Source organism: Apostichopus japonicus, chromosome 23, assembly GCF_037975245.1.
Source record: "Apostichopus japonicus isolate 1M-3 chromosome 23, ASM3797524v1, whole genome shotgun sequence".
NCBI classification, from domain to species: domain Eukaryota; kingdom Metazoa; phylum Echinodermata; class Holothuroidea; order Aspidochirotida; family Stichopodidae; genus Apostichopus; species Apostichopus japonicus.
The window spans coordinates 10,434,874-10,461,822 of record NC_092583.1 but is presented as its reverse complement, the minus strand read 5'-3'; the positions used below and the strand labels follow the sequence as shown (position 1 = coordinate 10,461,822).

Genomic DNA, 26,949 nt, shown 5'->3' with positions numbered 1-26,949 from the left:
AAAATGATCAGTGTTTCTGTTTTGATTACCTGGTGTTCAAAATTCAGACCCAATATCTCCTTGTTTTGAAAATGTGACATTGTTGTCTCAATCCTTCTTCCAAATCATATTGCTGTAGTACCATAGGCGTAGGAGTCTAATTTGATTTGGGGGGGCTGTAACGACTTGCCCGAAAATTATATTCTAAAAAATAAATACATTTAAAATAAATAAATAAATTCTCAGCATATTGCCCGAATTTTCACAAAAATTTTTGGTTTGGGGCTGCAGCCCCCCAGTCCCCCCCCCCTTCCCGCCTCCTACGCCTATGTGTAGTACCAATGTTCTTTATCCCTCAAGTTCATGGTAAATGTCCTCCGAGAAAGCTACTGGGGATTCAATGACTCATAGGTTTTGTCCTTCCTTTCTAGAAAAAATTGTCAATGGGAAGTAATTCAAAGAAGATCTGGCTCTTAATTTGTCTGTTCCTGGTTTCTCTTGTTTTTTTTTTTATTTTATTTTTTTTATTTTCTAGGGGAATTCCAAGTTGCTAAACTTGTTCAGTATATTGGAAAATCTTATGAAACTAGTGGTTTGTTTGATTACAATGTGAAGTGATTATTAGGCAGTAGAAGGCAAGCAGTTTCACTTTCTACCTGGGTTGAGGAGACATAATGAGGGACTGCACCTATCTAGTCTTCTAGGCCTATATAATAACCCCTTCCATAGCAAAAGTTAAAAAGATGCACTGTAAATAGCAGTGGTTATCTGTGTGTGTATCTATATATATGTTATATGTGGGTGTAGTTGAAATATGTGGAACAGTGCAAAAGTATTCGTCCACTGAGATTTCATACTTGTACCTCCTGTGCAATATGTAGATACACTATTACAATGGTCCTCAATTTAAAGGCACTGAAGACTCGCCCCAAACCATGTGCGGCCGTCTGAAAAAGTTTCCTTTCCGTTGCTTGCAAGTGACGTTTTGTTCGTGTCGACACAAAATGCAGACAGTACAGTAATGAAACGTGATACCTTGTATACCTGGGTATTGACAGTAGCTGTATGTATTGACTGTACACTAGTGTCTAATTACCGATGGTAGCAAGCTGTGTGTGTGTGTATTTTCTGGGATCGATGGTGGTGTCTAACACTTCTGTTACACCTCCTTCGAAACTAGGGCAATACCCACAGCACAGTGTACAAACGATACAGCGATGGACATCTCAGGTCTAGATAAAAGATAACAAGGTATCAGTGTTATTACCCTCTGCATTTTGTAGCGACAAGAAGAAAATGTTATTTGCAAGCAACGGAAAGTTAACTTTTTCAGAGCGCGGCATGCGGTTTGAGGCGAGTCTTCAATGCCTTTAAGAAATATGAAGGAAAGTTTTCATAGCTTTTTGTCATTGATGACAATTTCACCAGGTAGGAGGAATATAACAACAAAAAAGCTATTTATCTTTCTATCACAGGATCACTTTAGCCCAGATGATGAGGACGGACTTGACATTTCCCCGCTGTCTCCGACGGGCTCAGAACCGTCTCTCGTACCAGACGCAACGAACAACAACCACGGGCATGTCAGACGAATGAAATCAGAAGGGGATAATCTAGCCGGCAGGAGGAAAACTAACCTCAGGCCGGCTTCAAATTTTGGGAACAGGCGGTCGCTGAGCCTTCAAGAGAGGGTAAGACAAGAGGTTAAGATTATATAAACTAGACTGGGTACTAACTTGAAGGGGGATATTTCAAAAGGGGGTAAAAAAATCATGGAATTGGTGAAATATGTACTGGAGGGAAAAATGAATGACTGATTTCATCGTTTTGTCCCAAGTGCAATATCACTCTACATGGGTATGGCTGGAATCAAGAAAGCATCGATTATTAGAGTCCAAACTGAGTAATATTTCACTTAGGGCCAGATTCCAGTCTTTCACCACCGGTTACACCGGAGACTCGAAGTGGAGTCATGGAAATTGAGTCCCTGTATCATCTCTACAGAGGAACCAGCTTTCAATACCTCAAAATTTAGAGACTCGAAGCATGCCCTGTTACAACACTTCTGATGAACTACACTGAAACTCAGAAGCGTAACTCCTATAGGCTCGGACCGTGCTGAGCCGGGGGCCTGACCAAAAGGGGGCAGGCCCCCGCTATTGAAAGTCAAAATCCTAAGACAGGAGATCTCAAAATAACCAATGTGTAAATGCAACTTGAAAGTGTCTTTTCCAACGATCTAGGAGTATATTTTGGCAAAAAAATATTGTGGTACGCTCCGCGCCAACCGATGTTGGCGATACACTTCGATAGTATCGAGTAGTGTCTTATACCTACACGACCTACTGATCCCCCCCCCTCCCCCTGTGAACATTTCTGCGGACGCCTTTGCTTGGACCTCCTGATAGGGTGCCCCTTTGGTCCAGGGGCCTCCAGGCTCATCGTTACGCCACTGCTGAAACTGATAGGATTATGTTCACAAAACAGTTCGCTTCTAAAAAATGCTAAAATAAGAAGGACACTCAAAGGAACTTATCTCCTTTCTCATTCATGATGTTCAAGAGTTTACTGGGGCTCTGTCACTTGTAAAATTTATAAAGAGAAAAAACAAAAAGTAGTTGTTAAAGAATAGAGGAGTGACGATACGTTAATCTTAATTATGCGAAAAGCACAAGTGCTTGAAATATTACCTGTGGTTACTATGGTGACTAGAGTTGCAATAATCACAATTGTTTCAATGTGGGTATTTATACCCTTTAAGGATTTAAAGTGTTCAATAATCTTCAAGTATTTTAGCCTTGACGTGGATGCTTGAGGTACTCGTTGACAAAAATTGCTTTCTTATACAGACTAAATTTAGTAGGGTAAATTTAACATAGCAGAAGCTGTGCTTATTAAAGGTGTAGGCTTAAAGGAATTGTCTGGTGGAAGATTTAGATACATTGTCCTTGTAGTTATTATTTTTTCTTTCTAACCATGTAAAAATTGTCCCCATTTGACGTTTTCTTCTTGTAGAAATCTGGTTTTCAAATTCACCAGTTTCTCACCAAAAGTACCGTTTGTTCGAACGCATCAATATGGTGATTGACGTAGTGCTGGCAAATAGGCAAAACAGGCGACTTGAAGTTAGCACTCCCAGTTCCGCAGCAAATACACTCTCACGTGTACACGCACATGTGATTGCCTATTACATATAACGTACATATCGTGAACGTTCCAGCCTACCATGCCCAGTTGGCATACGTATAGCATTGCACATAATATACTCTCACACTCAAACCACAGTTCATAAACAGTTCTTCGAAATCGCTGAAATAAAATTCACAGATCAAATTTACAGTAAAAGGAAACTTGAAAATTATTTGGAACACCGAAAGCTAAAACTTGGCGGAATCAATGTAGAGCAGAATGTAGTACCGAGAAGCTTAGGCTTCGCAGAACTGTCCGATTGTAAACGTTAGAGTAGCCTACATGCGAACATTCTTCGCGTTGGAGCTGGATCGCGTGATGTATAAACAACGAAGAGTCTGCTGTTAAAAGTTATCTTGTGTTACACAAAGACCATGAAACCACCGATCTACTACATATATGGCGGCTTAAGGAGTTTTTGAAAACGAATCTAATTTATAAGAAATTTCACCAAAATTTAAGGAAGAAATTGATCTGTATGCAAACACGGTTTTTGTTGTGATTACTGTAGGTACTGTACGGAGTGTGGGTTATGTCGCAATCTGCATTAGCGTAGATGACGTTAGGTTCTTTACTGTTCAAATCATACTGGAAATGTCCATCCTTAACGATTAAAAAATCGTTTCTCTGTCAAACGCATCATAATAGCGTTCTCATACTTTGACAACATGTTTAGAAAAATATTAATATTTTAAGGTAACTTCTTTGGGCCACCAGACAATCCTTTTAAGTATTGCACTTTTCTGTACCCTTCCTCAAACTGTAGCAATTCCCAAATGTTCTCTGTAGTACAGCATACCTGCAAATCTGGATATTAATCAAAATATGTTCTATGTTTTTTATTGAGACTATTTTTTTCTTCACCATATCTCAGCCCACATTAACCAAATTAATTAACTTTCTCTTTCCTATCAAAAATGGTCGATAAACCCATCACTTCAACCACTTTTTAGATTTTTTGTCATGATAAACACTTTTTTCCTTTAAAGCGGAGGAGGAATATCTTTTGGCATATTTACTCTTCGTTTTGTAGGTACATATTTAATATACTCAGTGCATCACATTTTATTTCATCAATTATGGATGCTTCCATTTCAAGCAAGATATAATTATTCTAGAAAGTTCAAAGGTGGTTTGCTGTGGGTCAAAGTTTGATCCTTTCTCAACCTCCTTCAGAGATTCTTACCTTGACCTGGACTTTTTTTATCTAGTATCGCATCACAAAACAATATATGCAAGTGCATTACATAGTAAACAAGTATAAATAGGTATTACATCACCGCAGCATGTAAGAACAATGATAACAACTGTTTTTAAGCGTGGATATTGGTTTGAGAAGTAACAGAAATTCAGTTAGATCTCTGTTGTGATATAAAGTCTTTAACTAACGGCTTGTACCATGCTCTGTAGTAGAAAGGAGTCTCAGTAAACGAGTTGCGAACTCCAACAGACGCCTGAAACAGTATTTCTGGCATTGAAGAGACTAGCATTATGGTGTTATTTCCAAGGATTTCTGCTCTCTGAAAATATTTTTCGAAAAAATTCAACACTTGCAGGATTTTTCTAAAATTTGATTAACATAATTATTCCCAGTAGACTGTGGCAATCGCAAGTTAATTCTGAATGGTTGAACCCTTCTGGGCTTAAAGCACTCAACTATAGCATAAGATGGACTGGTATATTAACAGCTATCAAGATGTCTGTGTTTAAGTGCCTTGCAACCTTGCAGGAATCTGGGGATGAGTTAAGTTAGTAGCCTATGAATTATATCAGAATGATTCAGTGCTAATAGTCATCAAATGAATGTCCAGCCTTGGATGTTTATTTAGAATTTAAACAATGTAGATGAACTTGATAAATAAGGCTTCCCCCCTTTATTTGACTTCAAGGAATCTTTGGAAGTGTAAGACAAACGTCTTTAAAGTACTGCCACTTTGAGAGACATATATATATATATATATATATATATATAAATACACCGATAATCCTATAATCCCTGGTAATCCCAACAATGAGTCTATATATTCCAGGAGTATAACTTGAAGCTAACTGTTGTCTGATGATCACTCAACGCGTGAAACTACTACTACTACTACTACTACTACTACTACTAGTAGTGTTCCACTAGTCTCAACTAGTCTCAACATATATATAAATATATGTATATAAATATATCTGTGTTAGGTATGTTGAGATTGTCCATTTTTAGGTCAAAAGTTAAGTTACAGATGATCTTCAGGCAACCCTGGTTTTTATGCCGATTTGTGATTCTAAGTCCTTGTCTGTAAAGTTGCTTTTTGACAAAATGGAGCTGTTGGTTTTGACTTTAATTCTGTTTCTTTTTTAATCAAGTAGTATAAACCAATAACAGTACAAGATTAGTGTACCTATTTTTAATTACCCTGATTGGATCTATCTGGAACCTAAGAACCCGAGTTTAGTAATTGTCTGTATCGACATCGTTCTGAAAGAAAAAAACGCCTTGAAATAATAAATGTTTACTACAACGACGCTTTTAGTTGGAGGTGTGGAAAAGATGCTTTGTAGGGCTTTATGCTTGAACAGCTAAAGAAAATATAAGTCAAGCTATATGAATGTGATCACAGTTCTGTTTGTTTAAATGCCACTTAAGCCTTGCAAGATACTCTATAAATGCAGCTGGTCAGAAGAGAAGGATGGGAAATAGCAAAGCAAGCGAGAGCAATAATTTAACTGCGAATAATTTAACTGTGACGTACCCAAACCACATTTCCATCGAGATAGGAGGAGAAGAAACTATAGATCTTCTTTTGCAAATATTGTTTGTCTTTTTTGAGAAAATGCTTACGCAACATATCCAAGTTTTGGTTCTCAGTATGATCACATCTATGAAACTCGTGCAACGGCCAGACTTTCATGATCTGAACGAAAGTTTGCGCGATGAATAAAGATGTTATTTCGTTCCTACAAATATGTTGGCTGTTTCTCTCGTCTGAATGTCAAAATGAAGAGGGAAAAGTGACTTTTAAGTTAAAAACAAAACTTCAAAACTTACGCTGAATAGCCTGAAACAGTAGTAAACTATATATATATATTTATGGACCTAGAGCATTTACCTTTCATAATATGTAAATCTTCCCTCCTATAATAGTTGCTGGTATTACATAAAAACCACTTAATCATTATCTCTATGAAAAATTATAAACTTATGAACATCGATTATATTGGTACTTAAATACGTATAGTGTGGATTCAGTTACTGAAGGTTCTGCCTTAAAACAAATAGTAGTGTAAGCGAGGCAGATTACGGTAAATGAAGAGTTCGGAAGGATACAAAAATATACTATGTACAACACTGTGTCAAACTGTGCGTAACATATATTTAATCAAAAGTACTATGTACAACACTGGATTCATGCGTAACATATATATAATCAAACGTACTATCTAACACCTCGTGGACAACTCAACCAGCCTTCTTTACAAGCGAGCCACAGCTAACATGCATCAGTGAACATAAAGATTAAACTATTGTTACATTAAATATAAAGGGCATCATTCCTATATCGTCTTAGCATTTCGGATATGCAAATGAGGCATAAAGGTTAAGGGTGAGAGTTAACTTTACAATTGAATACAGTCGTTTGTTATTTCATTAAACATATATAATAATTATCATTAAATATATATATATATAATATAATAATAGTGGACCAGCAGTCTTTATTATAAGATGTTACAGTAGTGTTGGCTGATGTTTCCAGGTCACATGACCTAGTTGCTATGGATAAGATGATGAATTAGGCTTTACCATCTTTACTATTCTGTCTTTGTATGTATGTATGTATGTATATTAGATCCTCCTGCAAGCAGGAACTCGCGAAGAAGCCTAATTGGCTTATCAAAGCCGCAAGCTGACCAAAGTCAGTCTCTCACATTCATATTTAACGTCCATGATTATGAATTGTTAATTGTCAACAACCCTGTAACTGGACGACATACATTAATCTGGGAGTTACTCGAACTGGGGACCTTATGATTGAAAGGCACCGGTGTTAACCACTGAGCTAACACTCCACAATTTGTTACAATTATACTTGCACGCAAACTGCTTTAAACATCTGCCGTTTTATAATTGACAATTTTTTTTTTTTTTTTTTCATTAGGCATCTGTCACTCTTTCAATATGAAAACAAATTGCAACCTCTTGGTTCTTCCTACTCATTAACATTTTTTTTTATATTAATGTTTATCGTGTTGGATATCAAAATATTTTTTCTCAATTCAAAATTGCCACGACTCGTCATATCCACTTGATCAATTTTTCAACACTGTACGTGCACACAACGTTTGCTGACTAGATTACCCAAGAGATATAATTGATTAGTCTTTGGGTTTGATGACAATAATTAAAGGAAATATCATAAATTGTAGGAAACCAAATAAGAAACTGCTTATATATTTGTGTGTGTGGGGGAGGGGGGGAGAGGGGGATGGGGGGATTTGTTCTAAGGTAAAAATTGTGTATATAACACAGCTAGATCTGCCCTTGTGAATAATAATGTTAGAGAGATGCAAACATGGAAGTGTCTGGAGGGGGATGAGATGAGAGAAACAAGATTACTCTGGAGATTTAACACCTATCTGTGAGGAGTAATAACGTGAAACTGCAGCATCTCGAGTGTCTCATCGCCATGACGACAGTAAAATTTCTCAAAGATTCGTCACTGTGTGGTGCAAGGGAGAAAAAATAATCAATCATAAGAATGTTTAGATTTGAATAAGTTTCACATTTTCTTTATTCATTTTTTTTTTCGGTCGCGTGTGTGTTCGTTTCAATTTCGGTGCTTGCGCAGGCTGTTCTCCGGACTTCCCGTAATCGGAATGTAGCACAATCGCAACGTCATAGTTTAGGTCTCAAGTATCTCCGGATGACGACATCTGCTTTTATAGGCTGGGTAGCAGCTCGTAGGCTGCAAGATGATTTAATATATAGTTTATTATATATTGCCAAAGGATGTCCAAAATTTTTCTGAAAAGTACACAGTCACTATAAAAAAGCTGGAGAATGGAAGAGCGAGATCAGTTGCAAATAACGAAGCATCAATTCCCATCTCGGGATGAATCACCGATTTCCAGAGATTTCGATTAATTCTCTGCGACGATTTTATCGTATAAGAATAGGTGCAGATTCGACATGTGGTCGGAGTGTGTTCTATAGGGTGAGGGTGTAGAGTTGGAGAATGCATGGCCACCCATTTTGGTGAAAAGTTTTCACCTTGGCGTGTGGGTAACGTCTTATTTTTCTTGTCTTTGAGGAAATGTACTTTAACCCTGTAGGAACTGATGAGTTAATCAATTTGGATAAATATTTTGGTGCTAATTCATGCAAAGTTTTTTTGTAATTGAGTATTTGTAGCCAGATATTTACAATATCTGTCTTCTATATCTGTCTATAATGTCTTCTGTAGGAGATGGGTATAGATATAGATATATATATATATATTTATTCAGCCAATCATATAAAAATACAATGGAAATTGGTTGATAACAAGAGCTCAAAACATTAAAACATATAAGACGTAAAAAAATATACATAGATATGAAAACGTTCCTATAAAATGTACAAAAATATGAAAATGTACTCACAATATAAAGATGAACAAAAATATAAAATTTACCTACAAAATAAAAATAAAAACATACAAAAGTATATAAATGTATAGTTACTATTCAGTGCAATTGTTGTGGAATTGGAGTAATATGGAGTAACTTTGTGTTTAGGGTGTTTTGTATCTGCAGTTGACTATCATGTTTAAAGAAGTTATTTTGAAATAATCAAAGAATGGCCTAGCACCAAATAAGATTCCTTTCAAGTTTCAAGCATGCACTTGTCAACCAGCCTGTTCTTCTTCAAAGATAATGTCTGCTGCCACCCAAATGCGTTCTACCATTTAAAATGTGTTATAAATAAGTTAGTTGTATTAAGGTCACAGGAACTTTTTTTGTTCAAAAATCATTTGTGCAAAAACAAACCTAAGGAGGTCGTGTTGCCCTTACTGGTGATTGACTGTTGTGTGAAATGTACTGAACAGCGCAAAAAGATTACATTCTTCGCAGCTTTGCTGCAGGATGCTGCAGCCCCCTCAGCCTCTTACTTTCCACACAATTTCTAAAAAAAAGTCAATCCAACCAAAAAATTAGTTTGCAGTTCTGTTACCATAGAAGTCATAAAATCCATGCTTCAACCTTCATACAAATGTTACTAATTTGCTGTAACTTTCTGTTTACCTGAAAAACATAATGCAATTTATATTTGTTTTTTTTCCATTGTGTTTTTTCTTTGTGTGTTTGTTCAATGGTAAAATGATTACCAAGCAAACAAAAGACTCATTCTGGATAACCTCGGTTTCTATGGTAACGTCGATAGAGTCTATATATATAATATCAGGGACAGACTTGCATGTGGCTCACTTCATTATGTGGGTTAACCGTAATCTAGGAAAAATTTCTTAGTGTATAGTTAATCTGTATATGAATACAAGACAAAACAAGAACTCTGTAAATTGTGAGTTTTGCAACTCCTTTTTTGTCTCCTTTTTTTTTTTTTTTTTTTTGATCTACAAATTTACTGTCTCATGCCTTAATTTTAAGTCAGTTGTTTTGTCGAGAGTTAAAGACAAATTTATATATTCGAAAGAACATTGCCTTGAGCATCCATCCTAATGTACAACAAAGTCACTATCACCTTACTATCCCAATATGCTAGAAAGTCAGAATTTGGTCCCAAGCTTAGCACTTTTGCAGTAGTCTTGAGTCGATGGACCCCTGCAGACTATGGGGCATGTCCCAAAAGTGGGTCATAAAAAACTTTGGGGTGATCAGGGGTGTTTTTTCAAAGCTAGGATAATTTATTGACAGTTTTCCCAAACTTATCGACTTCCATAGTCAGAGTCAACTTCATGGAATTTGAGCACCAATCCTGAGGAGTGGGGGTCTGTTGGGTTGTGACCCACCCCACCCATGGGCAGGGGTTTGCAGATCACTGTCTGAAATGACAGGATCCTGTTTACTCTTTATATTCTAAGGTATATTTCGGAACATTTTCATCTTTAGGCAAGACATTCCTAAAAACCTATTCCAATACTATAACCAATACTTGCTGCTTTCTGTTTTTAAACTTTTCTGATACCTGTAAGAAACAAACAAAAACAAACTTCACCTTTTCAGAGAAAGTTCTCTCAGTGTTGCAATATGCTATATACTTCTTTTTACGTCATACCACAGGTTTGCCATTAATTGCTTCCTGTTTTGTAACAGCAGCGACCAAAATGAATGGTAAGAACGGGCTGATTTTTTTTTTTTTTGCTGTGAGCTACAACTGACTTTTTGGAAATGTAAAGTTGCACTTTTAAGTAAACTTTAATCATTTGCTATAATTTCTTGGTGCCAAGTGTCACGGATTATTGACTGTATAAAGTTTCTCTTACGTCATGCAGGGACTTTGCCGGTAATGAAATAATCTTTTCTCAGGTCTTGTGTAACATTTGTCCATGAAAAAGGCAACCACATGAATGGTATTACTAAGGTACTCCAGGATGGATAGTTAAACAACAGTTTCCACTATTAAAGATTAGAGCTAATTGATCAAATTTAAAGGGACTGGAAATCCCTTTCCAATTCCAATTGTCTGATTGACAGGTTTGGAACTTCAGTTGTTAATGTTGTTTGTATGTCTTTTCTATTTTTGAGCAAGTTCCTTTCTTTATATTATGAACAAAAGTTTGCAAGAGTGATGCTTTGAAGATGAAGATGCTGCCATGTAGGTCACAGGTTTATCTTACAAGAAAGTGACAACATCTGTTCACATTTATTTGCAAGTTGAACAGTGTTTCTCTAAACACAAACAAGACTACAGACACGCTCTCTGTAATCCAAAATTTTACAATTTCTGCTTGTTTACTATTTATTTCATATCAATGATTACTCCATTATGTTGTTTCAAATCTGTCCAGAGCAGCCACTATGTAAATTTAACTAAGTCAAAGTGTGAAAACTGCGTAAACATGCAAACTCCTAAAGCTACTGTAAACCTTGAGCAAACTTGATATGTAGGACGTTTTCAGTAGTGTAAGAACCTTGTTTGATCATTTGAAATGAATTGGTCGAAACTGAAAAATGTTGTGTGCAGTGTTTATACTACTGAATACATTGTCACATTAAATATGAACATGAATCACTAAGCCCACTCATTGGCTTGTTCTACTCAGAAAGTAGGACTCAAAGGCAAAGTCATTTCTATCTAACGAGGCTCTTCATGAATTGCTCGGTAATTAAGGTTGACGAGGTATTTTTAGAGTAGAATGGAAGAAAGTCCCTCAGCACAAGGCTTGTTTGTTAACTGTAGGCCAGCTAGCATGTTGAAGTAATTAAAGGAATGGGATACATTAGCATAAGTTAGCAAGACTGATGGATGGCCTATCCTTGAGATGTGGTAAAAATGACAGCTTAACTGCATCTCAGGTCAGGTTAGAAGTGTTGTAGAGAGAGTGTTGTAGATCTACTGTCTCATGTGACCAATCATGTAAATGACTTTCATCTTTAAAGAAGCAGCAGCAGCATGTCGATAGCAAAACTGAAATGCTTCAGCAAGTATCATGTAAGTTCCAGGAGACTTAAAGGCATTGAAGACTCGCCCCCAATCAGCGTGCCGCCATCTTTAAAAAGTTATCTTTCCGTCGCTTGCAAGTGAAGTTTTTCTCTTGTGGCTACAAAATGCAGACATTAATGAGAGGTGTTATCTTGTTATCTTTAGCTGGACCAGAGATGTCCATCGCTGTATCATTTGTGCACTGTGCTGTGGGTATTGACCGCAGCTATATGTACTGACTGTACACTAGTGACAAATCACCGAAGGTAGCAAGCTGTGTGCATATTTTCAGGGATCGATGGTGGTGTCTAACACTTCTGTTGCATCTCATTCGAAACTAGGTCAGATTACCGGCATGAGACGTTTCTTTGTGCGCGAGTCTTCACACCCTTTAAATGTTTTGTCGAACTTCTAAAACCCCGTCCATGAGTTTATCACAGAGACGGCAGATTCTACATTCCCTATTACCCACGGCAAAAAGAAAGCGCTGTGGTTGTTACAGTGTGTCTATGTACCCTGTTTGTTTGCATATGAGAATAATATAAATTAAAATTTACTGAGTGGATTTAACTTGGTCGAGCTCAAGGTTTGTTTACGGTCAACAGATATGTATAAGAGATCACAGAGATTTAATGGGACTGACTGTTTTAATGTTAATTTTACAGAAATCTGTGACATCACAACTGGTGACAATGTAAGAACAGTTTTTTTCTCCTTTATGAAAACAACTCTTCTCCTTCCCAACCTACCTTGTACCCCCCCCCCCACCCAAAAAAAATATTGAACGGAAGTTCCATGGACTCACTGTTGTATCACTGAGGTCACTGCTGTATGGTTGTGATAGTTTTACATGGTTAGAACATTTTGCATGCGACTGATCTAAAAATTGTATCTTGTGGCTTAATCAATCAATAGCTGAAGTTGATTAATAATGCAAAGATGAGTTTTAATATCTCCTGTAAAATTCATTAATAGTTGGCCAGCACTCCCAGACATGACGTAGTGTGCATATTGTAAACGCACACTGTGAATGACACTTACACATAAAACTGTAACACAATATCATCAACTGTGGAAAACAGTGAACATTTTTATTTCACTTCAGATATATCACTCTCCAAAAAATATACTCAAGAATTGTCAACTTTGGTGTCGGCAGTTTTGATGTTTATGATGTTTCTCGACGTTGTGTAAAGATAAAGTGTCGCAAGTACTTAGGTTCTCCTGAGAAACGTGCTATACTCATGTTTGTGATTGCGCAGAAACTGGCATGCAACTAGCAACTTGTGCAAACTTGCACAAGTCCTCGTTTCTTTCATTCTCTAAAGGAAACAATCTCTATCACTTTTGAAGCAAACATTGCCCCCTTTTTCTTATCTTTTCACAGTAATATCAAGGTTATATCTTTCCAAAGTGAAGGATTTTTAATTGTATTTCTTTGATAAAAATTCATAATTTGCGAGGAAAGGTTATTTTATTTTTTTATGTTTCCCCTCCAATTGCACGAAATAATTACAGTCTTTACCACTCCAAGATGATGTATTAGTTTGTAAGTATAATCTCGAGTGCATTTCGTGCAATCGTGATGAGAAACAAAATTTAGCTTTAATAATAATTACAGATCTACATTTTGCATGACCAGGCAAAAAAGTAAACGATTTGAGTACATAATGGAGGTTCATTTGGAAAAAGTCTTGATAGATTGTCGTCGTAGCCATGGTAACTGTTGCCGGTCTCCGGCTCAGTTTGTAGACGTCGTCGTGGCAAAAGAAGATCGAGTACACGCCAAGAACAGTAATAAGCTAAACGATGTTTTCAGCCATCATGAGGAAAAGAAAAGAAAGTGGAATAGGGAAGGTTGTTGAATATGAACTTGAATCAAATCAGTCGTACATTCGTATTTGAAAAGCTCTTCGACTAATCACTTCTGACAAGTTGAGGCCTTCTGCCAAAGAAATTTTAACCATTTTGTGTATGGATCTTGTTGGCAAAGTAAGTAATAGCATTAGTCTTATATATATATATATATATGTATCAACACTATGTTTCTCAGAATCAGCTAAGGTAATGTTACAGTAATTTTGTAAGTTATCCTGCCTTTTTTGCTTGGCAACATAAGGATGTAAAGATGTATATATATATATATATATATGTAATTTTTTTATCGGCCTGTGTGTTAGGGCACAGTGCAGTCACAATCGATATTTGTGCATTAGATTAGAAACGCTACCACCTGGCCTTAGTTCATATCAGATTACATCAAAAGGGATCAACTAGTAGGGAGAATTATTAAAACTGCTATGCATTTATACAATGTGTCTTAAAGAAGCTTTCCTGAGTTTGGTCTGTAATTTCTCCCAACTATACTGATGGTTACTGGAGATTAGATCATAATTGATAATCCTTAGACGACGGCCTCAAATTTTGGCACTAAGTGAAGTTTGAAGGGATATCTTAGTTGCTGAGGCAGATTGCTTTATAACAAAAAATGGTGGAAATTTTCTACATCCCAGGTCAGAAACACATCCTTCTAGCATTTTATTTGGAAAAGATGGCAATTTTTTTTCAAATTTGGTGGAATTTTTGTTAATGCATCTGGCAACAACAACATGAATGATCTTACATTGTGGAAGTTCAGCTGAAAATGGTTTCCTTTTTCTTTACAATATTTAACTCACTTATTCCCATGTTAATTTTAAATTAGCATGCGAAGTTGTGAACATTACAATTTTTGCAAAAATGTGTGTAATTTTTAGAAATCTGACATTTCTTGGATAACTTGAAAATATCTTGAAAACCTTTGAAATTCAAAAACCTTGAAAATAATTATGGACACATGACAAGCTCCTAAGTATCAAGACTAAAAACTCTGTCTAAGTCCTTTGGAATTAAATGCATGCTGTAAGAAGAACACATTTTATGCATTCTTGCAGGTAATAAGTCAATCATCCCAGTGTGCCTGTAGTAATGGTCATTTCTTAACAGTCAAAGCTGTCTTTGGTCAAAAAATTATTCTATGCTGACATGGCAGAAGCTTCATCTCAAAAATTCAATTATTTTTCTAGAGAAGGTGAAGTACCTCCTTATAAAGTTTTCAGAACATTGCCAATCAAACTTGTAACCAAGCACCCTCCTCTTGAAGCTCATGAAGATGATGGTTTGAATTGAGAGGCCATTTAAGTGATGTCGCTAACTTTTTCATATGTTCTCTTCACTTTTGTTGTATTTTGTTCCTTTTCTTTTTGTATAACTAGAATTTCTGTTTGCTTTTATGTAGAATTCTTACATCTTTTTACATTTTTTTCCCCTTCAAATATTACCATAATATTAAAAAAAGTTGACCTCCCAGTCATTTGGCATGATGCCATGATTTGATTGTTTTTTTAATTTAATCTTTTTTATTTAAATTGTTTATTTACTTACTTTTTGTCTATTTATTTATATTTTGCCTTTTAGTTAGAATGTTGCCAATTCATGCAGGACGTGGGAAATATTACTTGATGTATATTAGGATTTCACTCTGAATATTAGAATTGCTTCATGTCATAATTATATGGAAATGCAACTTGCATGTAAAAACTTGAACCAAATTTTTAATATTCTAAGCAAATTTTTAAAATTCCATTTTGAGTTTAATTGATTTTCCATGCCAATAGAGCTTATTGCCATGGTGATCGATATATGATCTAACTTCCATCTGTCCAACTTGCTCCAAAGGTCACTATTCTCTGAGTGTCTCATGGATACTTGTCTAAGTCATTGCTCATATATTAATGGCTTCATTATATTATCATCACAGAAAAGACATCAGCAGATCTCACTGAGTCAAGGGCAGGCCCTGATTAAGTAATTCATACTGTAGGCCCTAGGCCTGCGAAGGCTCGAAAGTTAACATTCCTCGAAAGTATCTAAGCGAAACGTCACCGTGGGTTGGTGCATAACCGCATGAAGAAATTGTATTGGCTACGATAACTCTTCATAGATTGCCAGGAGAGACACTTCCCACTCCCTGCAAATTTGCAGATAAAAATATATATGGATAAATCAAAGTTTCATAGCACATTGTAACAGTTAATGGAACCACCCAATAAATTTTTCGTAGGCCCCCGTTTTCTTTGTAGGCCCTAGGCTCAGTGCCTACTATGCCTATTGGGTAATCCAGGTCTTATCAAGAGAGGTCTGACTAATCCATTTTATTAATTTTTTTTTTTTTTGGCCAGAAGGCAAAAAACAGTGTTTCCATCACCTTTTTGTTGCAGCTTAGGTTAGGACTTCATCAATTGCTTCCTTATGACATTAATTAATTGATTTCCAACCTAAAATTGTTTCAAACTAATCCTTAGCTACACAGGCTATGACAGTGCTAAAAGGGTTAATCCCTGTCAACTTAAAGGGTGTGAAGACTCGCGCACAAAGAAACGTCTCATGCCGGTAATCTGACCTAGTTTCGAATAAGGTGTAATAGAAGTGTTAGACACCACCATCGATCCCAGAAAATACACACACAGCTTGCTACCATCGGTAATTAGCCACTAGTGTTCAGTCAATACATACAACTACGGTCAATACCCATAACACAGTGTAAATAGCAGCGATGGACATCTCAGGTCTAGATCAAAGATAACAAGGTATCACTTTTCATTACTGTCTGCATTTTGTAGCGACAAGAAGAAAACTTCACTTGCAAACAACGGAAGTTAACTTTTGTCATAGGGTGGCATGCGGTTTGGGGAGAGTCTTCAATGCCTTTAAATAATCCATTAACAGTGTAATAGTAGTAGCTGACTTATATGATTTGACTGTTTAGTAACATTTAATGTAAATTAATAAATAAAAAAATATGTTGCACATACACACACAAAATTCATGATTAATCTGTCGGGATTAGGGGAACATGTTGAGAATTGTATTAAAATTCATCAGTTACTCTCATGTAAGTTGATAATGTGTGATGTTTACTTGATGTATCCTTGCTTAATAATGTGGAAATGAGTAAAATTGATTTTCTTGTCTAGTGTTAATGAATAATGACAATTATATAAGCAGATGAATTTGGGATATATGTAATGTTTCATAGTAACATTGGTATCACTTTTTCCCATCCAATCCCCTACCCCTTCCCTCCCTCCCTTCCCCTTCCCATTTCCCCTTGCTGGTGACATAAATATGTATCTTTAAACCAAAGTATACGTTTCTTCCAACTGTTTTGGTGTTCCAAAGTTGCTGCCTTTATACAAAGCCAAACTAAGATGAAAGCCTGTATCAATTTAAGACTGAATGATTTGTATTTAAATTATGTTATCAGTTAATTTTAATTCTATTTTAATGCTAAATAATAACATTGAAAAATGTATCAAATACAGGGATCATGACATAGGTTCTAGCACAGAGGGACTATACGAAATTACACCAATGGTCAGTGGCGTTGAAATATGTACCATGCCTGTGTTTTAAAAAATCATGACTGTGAAAATTATCCAGGTATCATGACCTTTACCTGCCCCAACCCCACCCATCCCAACCCCACCCATCCCTCCCCCCTACTTTGGATCCATGAAAAGGGATTTTCAGTACTCCATAAAAAATGATAATAGTTTAAAATAGCCAATAGTGGCCTTAATTACTAACAGTCAACTTCCAGTGCTTGGGTTGAATCACCTGCAAAGGTCACCAGAACTGGTTACCAGAGGATACTGGTAAACAAAGATGTCATTGATAGGTATAAAGTTGCTCACGAGTAACCAGTAAATCGTAGAAGATCCCAGAAAGTGAGCTGTAAACGAACAAGTTCTGACACGATTACACCCACGTGTGTGTCACCAGAGCCGCGTGTACTCAAAGCTGTGGTTTATACAAATCCACCCCTCGGTTTCCTCAGTGTTGTCACTACTACCTGTATATTGCTACAGAAGGTGTAAGTTTAAGAAGTTTGAATAAAAACTTCCTGACGAAACTCCTTCCCTGACTGGTCAAAACTACAAAGTCATGAATTATTCATAGAAACCTCAAAGGGTAGTTAGTGGTTGGTCCTTCTCATCTTGCATCACAGCTGATTTATTTTTGGATAGATTTTTTTTGTAACTTTTCGTGGTGCAACTTCCTGCCAAAGTTCCTGTAGTGGAGTGCATAAAAGCTATTTGCTCCCCGAACGTTGGCAGTTTACCGCCAAGAATCCTGATTATCCAGATACCGACCAACTGGCTTTCAATTTTTGAGAGAACTCTTTGTTTCATCCTGTGCAAGAATTTATTATTGAAAGTTTGCCGACTTTTTGTGAGAGATAATACTATAAGCATTCACTATGCCTGGTTTATTGAGTTTAAATAATAACAACATTGCTGGAGGAATCAACAGCTCTCAGCCATCAACCAAAAGATGTAATACTTGTAATATCAAGAAAACATGCAAGGTAAGGAATAGTTATCTTAATCTTAATCTCTGTAAATTAACAGTGTATTTTAATAGTTAAGCAATTCTTATTAAGCCATCCACCCAAGAGATCAATTGTGACAGTATTATTTACCAAGAATGATTGCAAGGTAAGGACTAAGTTACCTCAGAATATCCATCTTTACAAAACTGATGGCATTGTATCTAGAAGTTTCAGCAGTTCTTAGGTCATCCGCTCAAGAGATCAATTGTGACAGTATTATTACCAAGAATTAAAGCAAGGTAAGGTATAAGTTACCTCAAAATATCCATCTTTACAAACTGTTGGCATTATATCTAGAAGTGTTGTACATGAATTGATATTCAGAAGATTCTGCACCCATCTATCTTCTCAAAGATGTAATTGCACTATTATCAACAAGAGATCCCCGCACGGTCAGCATAATGCTACCTCAGTATAGTGTTATCTGTTATGTACCGTGTATTAATATTGAAAGTGTCTGCAACGATCCCTCTGTTATCAAGAGCATTCTAGCAAGGTTCCCTCAAGAAAGTATTCTCTTACACACTTAGTATTGATTATCTGGGCACCTTTCCCTACATGGCCCTAAAGATGTAATTAAAATGCTATTTGTTTAATAAGTGTGAGATCTTGTAAGGTAAGGCCTTAAATTACATCCAAATAGTCATTATTACAAAAGTACCTTATATTAAGAGAGGTGCTCTGTCATTAATGTGTTAGATACTGCAAGCTGGTTGCAGTAAAACTATTACAGAACCTTAAATATATTATTTGTGTTTTCTCTAATTATTTTCGTTCTTTGACCGTTTCGATGTGCACATTAAATCTTATTCCCTTCGTAGTGACTCAATTTATGACAATAAAGATTTGTTACGCCACAAAGTAATTTCTAATTATGAGTCTTAAAAAGTGATAAGAATTTTTTTTTTTTACAAAGGTTAAAAGTTTTAATTTTTAGGTCAGATGAAACAATAAGTTAATAGATAAGAATGGGATTGTGACAAATTTCCCAATTTCTAATAATGAATCTTAAAAAAAGGATAAAAATTTTTTTGTTTACAAAGGTTAAATGTTTTAATTTATTGGTCAGATGAAACAATAAGTTATTAGATAAGAATGGGATCGTGACGAATTTCCCAATTTCTAATTATGAATCTTAAAAAAGGGAAAATCATTTTTTTGTTTACAAAGGTTAAAAGTTTTAATTTAATGAAACAAAAGTTAATAGATAAGAATGGGATTGTGATAAATTTCCCAATTTATTCTGCCTCTCTTGCAATTATTCCTTCTCCTCACATTAGGACTCTTAGTGTTACTGTGCCTATTACTCAGTTATTGCGACGTTGAAGTAAACTATGAAAACGTCAAGGAAAATTTATATTTATCGATCCGTTCTGTGGAAGGTATATCTTACACGTTAAGTGCTATATCAATCAATCATTGATTCGTTTATGTGTTTGATCACTTGTAGAGTACCAAGACCAAGTATGAAACATATAAAATTATACATAAAAGTGAAAGGAAGTGAATCAATAACCCTTTTGAAGGACTTAACAAGTAAAATATGAATTTTAATGAACGAATCTATGCCAAATCTATCTCCGGTGCATTATGTAAAAAGCTTTAGATTTTTCTGAAGTATTGGTACTCATACCAAGGTGGACATCTAGTACTCATACTTTTGTACTCATATTCATACTGCTGTATTCATACTGTTGTATTCATACTGTTGTATTCATACTGTTGTATTGATACTACATATATCGTGCAGCTGCTACAAGCGCATACAAGCACATGGATTATGTAAAAGCTTGAGATTTTTCTGTAGTATTGATACTCATTGTACTCACTGTATTCATATTCATACTGTTGTATTCATACTGTTGTATTGATACTACTTATATCGTGCAGCTGCTACAAGCGCATACAAGCACATGGATTATATAAAAGCTTGAGATTTTTCTGTAGTATTGATACTCATTGTACTCACTGTATTCATATTCATACTGTTGTATTCATACTGTTGTATTCATACTGTTGTATTAATACTACTTATATCGTGCAGCTGCTACAAGCGCATACAAGCACATGCATTATGTAAAAGCTTGAGATTTTTCTGTAGTATTGGTACTCATTGTATTCATATTCATACTGCTGTATTCATACTGTTGTATTCATACTGTTGTATTCATACTGTTGTATTCATACTGTTGTATTAATACTACTTATATCGTGCAGCTGCTACAAGCGCATACAAGCACATGCATTATGTTAAAGATTGAGATTTTTCTGTAGTATTGGTACTCATTGTACTCACTGTACTTCTATTCATACGTTGTATTCATACTGTTGTATCAATACTGTTGTATTCACACTATTGTATTCATACTACATATATCGTGCAGCTGCTGCAAGCGCATTACAAACACCTGCATTTCTCTACACCCCACCAGCTAGAATTTCAATGACCTAACAAAGTTTAATAAATCAATCACGTCTAGACTAAAACTTGGTAATAAGCCAAGGTTAATATCTTAGTTTGGCTTTTCAAGGTTGTTAATATCTAAGTGCAATTTTGATGAGTAAATCTCTCTGCATGTGATGACCAATATTGGTTTAATAAACTTGTAAAATGTTTGATATGTATCCATCCCATAAATGTTGTCTGGGATTTCTAAGCAGAACAATTGAATTTTTGGATTTTATTACAACTTTGGTCTTATTTGGTCCTAACTTTGGAAAAGGTTACAGGGACTTATCATTGACAAGTTCACCCTCATAGTTTATATGGAGTAAACTAAGGCAAACATCTTATTTGGTGATTTTTTTTTAGGGAGGGGGAAGTGGGTGAAGGGGGGGGCATGTGTTTAATGGTGTTTTAAGGATAATGGTGCTGTGCAATAGAGTTGTCGCAAAAGACACAGACATAATGTATCCCTTGTAACGTGAAAAATAAGACCACAGTTTAAAACTAAATGTTTATAAAAAAAAAATCCTCATTTTTTCAAGTTATGTAGAAGTGTAATATTTAGAGGCCTTGTATTTCAAAAAAGTGCACATCTGGCAAACATTCACTGCACTGTGAAAAAGGATCTAATTGCATTTCTTGAGGTATAGCGTGACATCATCTAGCCCTAACAGGAAGTAATAAGCCCACGCGAGGTTAATCAATACCTGACATACTATACCTTAGAACTGGTAGCTAACCCTCCTATACAATCAGGCTGAAGGAAAAGCGAGAGAACAAACAAAAACTGGAAAGGATAGATTAATATTATTGTGTGTATTTATTCTCAAATGATAAATATTGACATAGTTCGTTCTTCCGGAGCAAAAAAATGAAATACAGAAAATCTGTTTCACAGTTGGCGATTGGCAACGACTGATAGCCAATCAAAACTGTTAAATTGTTTACAGCCCTAATAGTCTGGTCGTTATGATCTTATGAGTAAATCAAGTGCAGCCTTCCCCCTGAAGTATAAAAAATGTTTCTATTTCTATTTATTTTTTTTGGTTAAAATATGACCAATCAAATATTAAAGGAAATAATTCTGAACGTTACATGACATTTAGCTTAAAAACAGGATGCCACCTAACATACACATTGAAACTGTTTTAAAACCTCTCCCTCTTCCCTCTTCCCCCTTCCGATCATGAAAGTCTCGTAACTCAGAACTATACCGCATACTTACTCATGTATGTAGGCTTCCACAGTTAATTTTTGCTCAAAATTTTGATATCCCTGTCTCTAAGGAACCTCTCTGATTCCAGTACATCCTCTTGATGAATTGATTAATGTTCGTTCATTCCTGGAAAGCTTTTAAATGCAGTTTGCTAATTGAGTAGTGTCTGTGTTGTATTCACTGAAATGTTTTGATTTACTTGAAATGTTAGATGTCACACCAAAGGATAGCGAGTGAGGCTATCAGAATGTTTGTAATTTGTTTAGTAAGTAGTCCTCTGCAGGTTAGGAGAAATTCTCCCACAGTAAGATCCCTCACTTCCTCTTGCCTCCCCTCCCCTCCCCCCAACTGATGCTAGTGATTAGCGATTCACTTTGTCATCCAATTGCTCGTACTATTAAACACTTTGAGTCTACCAATAATCAAAAAGGTTTCAAAAAGAAATTATTCAGCTTGTCAAAATATATAGATACATGTCTTTCAAATATTGTGAATATTGGTTTGATATTTCCACAGCTTACTATACCCTGTCCATCCTGATAATCAAGATTTAATTTTTTCTTTTTTACCTTTTCAACAGTCATGTTCACCTTACGGGAAGCTAGAGACTTACAAGAAGATATGCCTGTTGGGAGAAGGTTCTTACGCAAAAGTTTACAAAGCAACCAACAAGTAAGTGTTGTATAGGGTCGTAGAATACTTGGAAAAGTCATGGAAACTTTGACAGTAAAATTTCACGGTCTAGAAACATCAGAGAAAAGAAAGTAAAAAAGGTCAAATGTCATGGAAAATGTAATGATTATAGTCATTTTATTTTAAAAATTTCATATGTTTCTGAAAAAAGATGAATGGAATTACATAATTTTGTCATGGAAAGTTCATGCAATTTTATTTTCAAGAAAATAAGAGAACACTGGTTTTACCTCAAGATTATATATCAGTGTTTTAGGGTTGATCAAATTGGCCATTTTCCTCCCAATTTTTATCCTGATAAAAATTGCTTATAAAGTTTTAAAAAATAAAAACATGTGAAATAATCCACAAACTTTGATTCTAGGAAAGATCCAGTTTTCAGAAGTAAAAGTGACCATTAGAAATGACCCCAACCAGGATTGAATTTCATTGCTTTTTGGGGAAAATAATCTTATGACCAGAAGAGAAGATGTGTAATCATTTGACCACAGGCGACTAATAATGGTCTTGCTTTCATAATATGTTGTGGCAAAACTGATCTTGTTGGTGCCTTTTCTTTACAAGCTTGGGCAGATCTATAACAATTTGGGGAAAATATCAAAGTTTGGGCAATTGTGCCTTAACTTCTCTTTGATATTGTAGTTTTAATGAATTATATGTAATATAGCTTTAAACAAATTGCCTATTACATTTTATATTTCCAAATTGTGTCTGAGTTGCTGTAGTTGCAGTTCAGAAGAGTTCATGAAAAAAAATATGTTCTCTTCAAGTAAGTGAATCCACTCCCTGGTTATAAATTTTCAGTAGATGTGATTGATTTTGTTTTGTGGTAAATTTTCAATAAATTATCAAATGTAGTAATTTAAATTAAGAACGGTAATAAAATATAATTTGTTGTCTGTAACTTAAACTAGGAGACTGCTTAAAAGATATTATTTGTGATCAAAAAATTTCAGTTGCAAATCAGTGAAATGATTTGGACCGTGATATATATTGTTTGAACATTCGTCAGTACGCGAAACAGGGGACGAAGTGATGGACCAACAGATAATTTCTATATTTACTTCATTCCTCGATTACCTGTTCGCAGTACCTACACACTAAGATCTACCTAGCATGCAACAACTTGTGACTCAGTTGCACTGCACAACCTATGACCCCTTCAGGTCATTGCCCACTTCCTTCAGAATCTACTGTTCCGAAAGCTTGCAACTTGACTGATGATGAGATTTTTCTATCTGTTTGAACCGTCTTTCATGATCAACATTTGTGAAATGTCACAGAAACAGAAGCTTCGGAACTTGTCTGAATATTTGTTCACCCAGGGTGTGTTCCTTTTGAATTTATTCTGATGATAAGATGCATTGCGGTTCTAAATTCCTGATTCCAAATTAACCACAGAGTGTGTTTTCTTGTCATCTCTCAGAGTCAACGGGGGGGTGGTCGCTCTGAAAGAGATCCGCCTACAGACGGACGAAGGAACCCCGTTTACCGCAATACGAGAAGCGTCCCTGCTGAAGGACCTCAAACACGCTAACATCGTCTGTCTGCACGACATCATACACACCAAGTCAAATTTAACCTTTGTCTTTGAATTTGTGGTAAGTTTTAAAGGGCATTACAACAGAATCTAAATTAATTGATAGCCTTATTTCTCTTATAACTCTCTGTCGTTTTTATTGTTCACTCTGTAGCTCTTTTATTTTGCATTTGAAGAAATTTATTGCCACACCAGTAATTAACGAGAGGGTCAGGGTGGGAATGGTTTGAGGGGTTGGAAAAATTGCTGTCCTTAGAATTGGATAAATGAGGAGGAGAGTGGCAGAGAAACTGTGAAGTGATCAGGAAGTACCTATGGGTCCAAGTAGGTTTAGTGATTAAATTATACCTAAATGAGTAAGTTAGAGGGCCTGACGGTTTCGTCCGATCGTATCAAGATCTTCTGCGAAGCCAAACTGAAACGAAATCTGAAAGAACACATGAAAACTAGTGCTGTGGACAGACAGTCTGTATCAGGGGTGGGCAACCTTTTTGAATGAATGGGCCAGATATAAGGAGTGAAAAATTGACTGGGCCGCACCTAACCAACGACCTGCTGTTGATTTCAAACCTTTGATTCCTAGGACTTTCAAGCAATAGGTGCGTGTACTTAATCTGTATTCACAAAAACATAATGTCAATACAGTACAGTTGATAATAAATGGGGATAATAGGCCTACCTGACAGCATCATTAATGCCGATAAATTCTAAGCAGCTAACTCGTCGGTTTTTTTGTGATGATGTAAAGAAGATTGATTTTTTTCTTTTTCTTGAGACATCTCACGGGACTCAAAAAAATTACTGGCGGGCCCCATGTGGCCCGCGGGCCGTAGGTTGCCCACCCCAGGTCTATGTAATACTTGATGGGAGGATTTTGAAGAGCCTCATCAAGTATCAAGTATAACTGATTCTACAGTATAAAAGTGGAATAGATTCTTATACCGCAATCACACTGAGAATTCAGAACCTTTAAATTTTGTCCTTTTAGCAAAACTTTTTTTTTTTTTACTAGACTATACATAAAAGATAAATGAAAATGTTTAAAGATAAATGCAAATGAATTGAGCCATAGAAGTGTGAATGAGAGTAAAGTTAAACCTGTGCCGTTGTTTTTCACTGAACTCTGCCATGGGAACACTGCGACCGGAACTAGTTGGTGACTAAATGTTTTGCATTAAAAGGAATATTAAGATGTGTTTTCCATATGAACAGGATACAAGCAGCATTGTCAATAGGATCCACGTGAGTTGATACTCAAGGTGGTGGTTGAATCCGTTTTACTACCAGGACACATTTGAAAACGTAAAAAAAGAGACTGTAGAAGTAGACCAGTTTATACTTTGCCTGTATTAGAAAAATAGAAAATCTCCTTCCCTTATGATTTTAAAGAAATTGCAAAATGTTTGTTCTCTGCAAAACTATGGCTTCCTTTATAGAAAGCCGTTTGCATAACAAAACTCGGTCATTTTAGAGAGAGTGATTAAGGTCAAACTTTTGATTGCATCTTTTTTAATATTTTTAAAATCAATTAGGTTTTTGATTTGAAGGACAAAATATTTCGTTTTTTTCTCTGACAATTATGCAACTGTGAATAGGTAATATCCCTGTCTTCCAGCAGTGTAACGTATTACCAATCTGGCTAATGGAATACATGTGGTAGAACTATAATATGGAGCTATTGGCATAAACTTAACAAAAATTTGAAGATAAACAAAGTTATTCTCATCAGCTAAACATGTTTAAATAATCAGGGAATAAATTGTGTGCCCTCGTGTCTACAGTTACGATAGGAAACAGCTTTTGTGTGGGTGGTACCATGAACAGGAAGTGACCCTGTGAGGCTCAGTTGCAGAGGACGACAGGGTGGTGTGAATAAGGTGCGTGTCATTAAGACAAACAGGAAGGAAATTCAAGCTGGTACCACCCTAAATCGATAATTTATGCATTGTTTTGTTTTCCACCGATATCACAGTGTGTTTTGTAGCTTCATATTACAATTTAATTGTTTCCCAACCAATGGGTGTGCCAGGGTCCAGAAATTCTATTATTAGTCATTTCACCGATCAGAGATAAAATATTCTTGCGGTTGTGAAAAAAAAAAGCCGGGGGGGGGGGGGAAGCTGGAGAGATGAATCATTTTGGGTTTTATGAACAACAATGTCTCCATAACGATGTTAGAATAAGCAGTGGTGAATAATCATTATTCATAAATATTCATTCATTCATAATCAAGTTAAAGTTAGGATTGACATGACAGTACCCTCTGCAGAAGAGTCCTATTAAAACAAAAGAAAGTTAAATAACTAATCTATATCGAAGGCAGATTACATCATAGTTTAGAATTAATTCCTGGAATCCAAACGTGTACCGCCAAAACACAGGCAGGAGTGTGAGAGAGAGAGCACTGATTGCATAAAGGTCAAACAGTTTAATTAAACTCAATCATTAGTGAAACAAAAGAGTTCCCATTCAGTTGTGAATTGTTGGTCCTCATTACCTTCAGCTTCGTTTTCAGAGCTTCCCGCAGCAGAAAGTGTAAACATTTCCAACTTCTTGAATGACAAAACCTTGTCCTTGAACCTTCCTCAAAATTCTGTTCAGGTTTCTAGTTTCATTGACCGTTTATTTTTATTTGTTTAAGTCATTAAACTGACTGAGTGACAAATTAAGTCATTTGGGGTCATCAGAGGTGAAATCGTGAAACCCTTGTAAACATGTACACCCCTCACTATACATTACGTCAGATTCATGAAGAAAACTGCTCATGGTAACATCATCAAAACCACAATGCATTTTTGCATTCTGGTTTAATTTTTTTATTGTT

At 35.8% G+C, this 26,949-nt stretch overlaps 1 protein-coding gene across 2 annotated transcripts in view; it reads left to right on the top strand.

The window, feature by feature from the left end:
• The window catches only part of LOC139964631 (cyclin-dependent kinase 14-like), an 84,932-nt gene that overhangs the window by 44,666 nt on the left and 13,317 nt on the right, over nucleotides 1-26,949 (top strand). The window contains exons 5-7 of one of the 2 annotated variants that reach the window (XM_071966390.1): nucleotides 1,455-1,670; nucleotides 22,473-22,564; nucleotides 24,012-24,186. In XM_071966390.1, the coding sequence (XP_071822491.1) occupies nucleotides 1,455-1,670; nucleotides 22,473-22,564; nucleotides 24,012-24,186 (483 nt within the window). Of the gene's footprint in view, nucleotides 1-1,454; nucleotides 1,671-17,894; nucleotides 18,207-22,472; nucleotides 22,565-24,011; nucleotides 24,187-26,949 lie in introns of those variants that run through there. The other variant, XM_071966392.1, reaches the window with a different exon arrangement.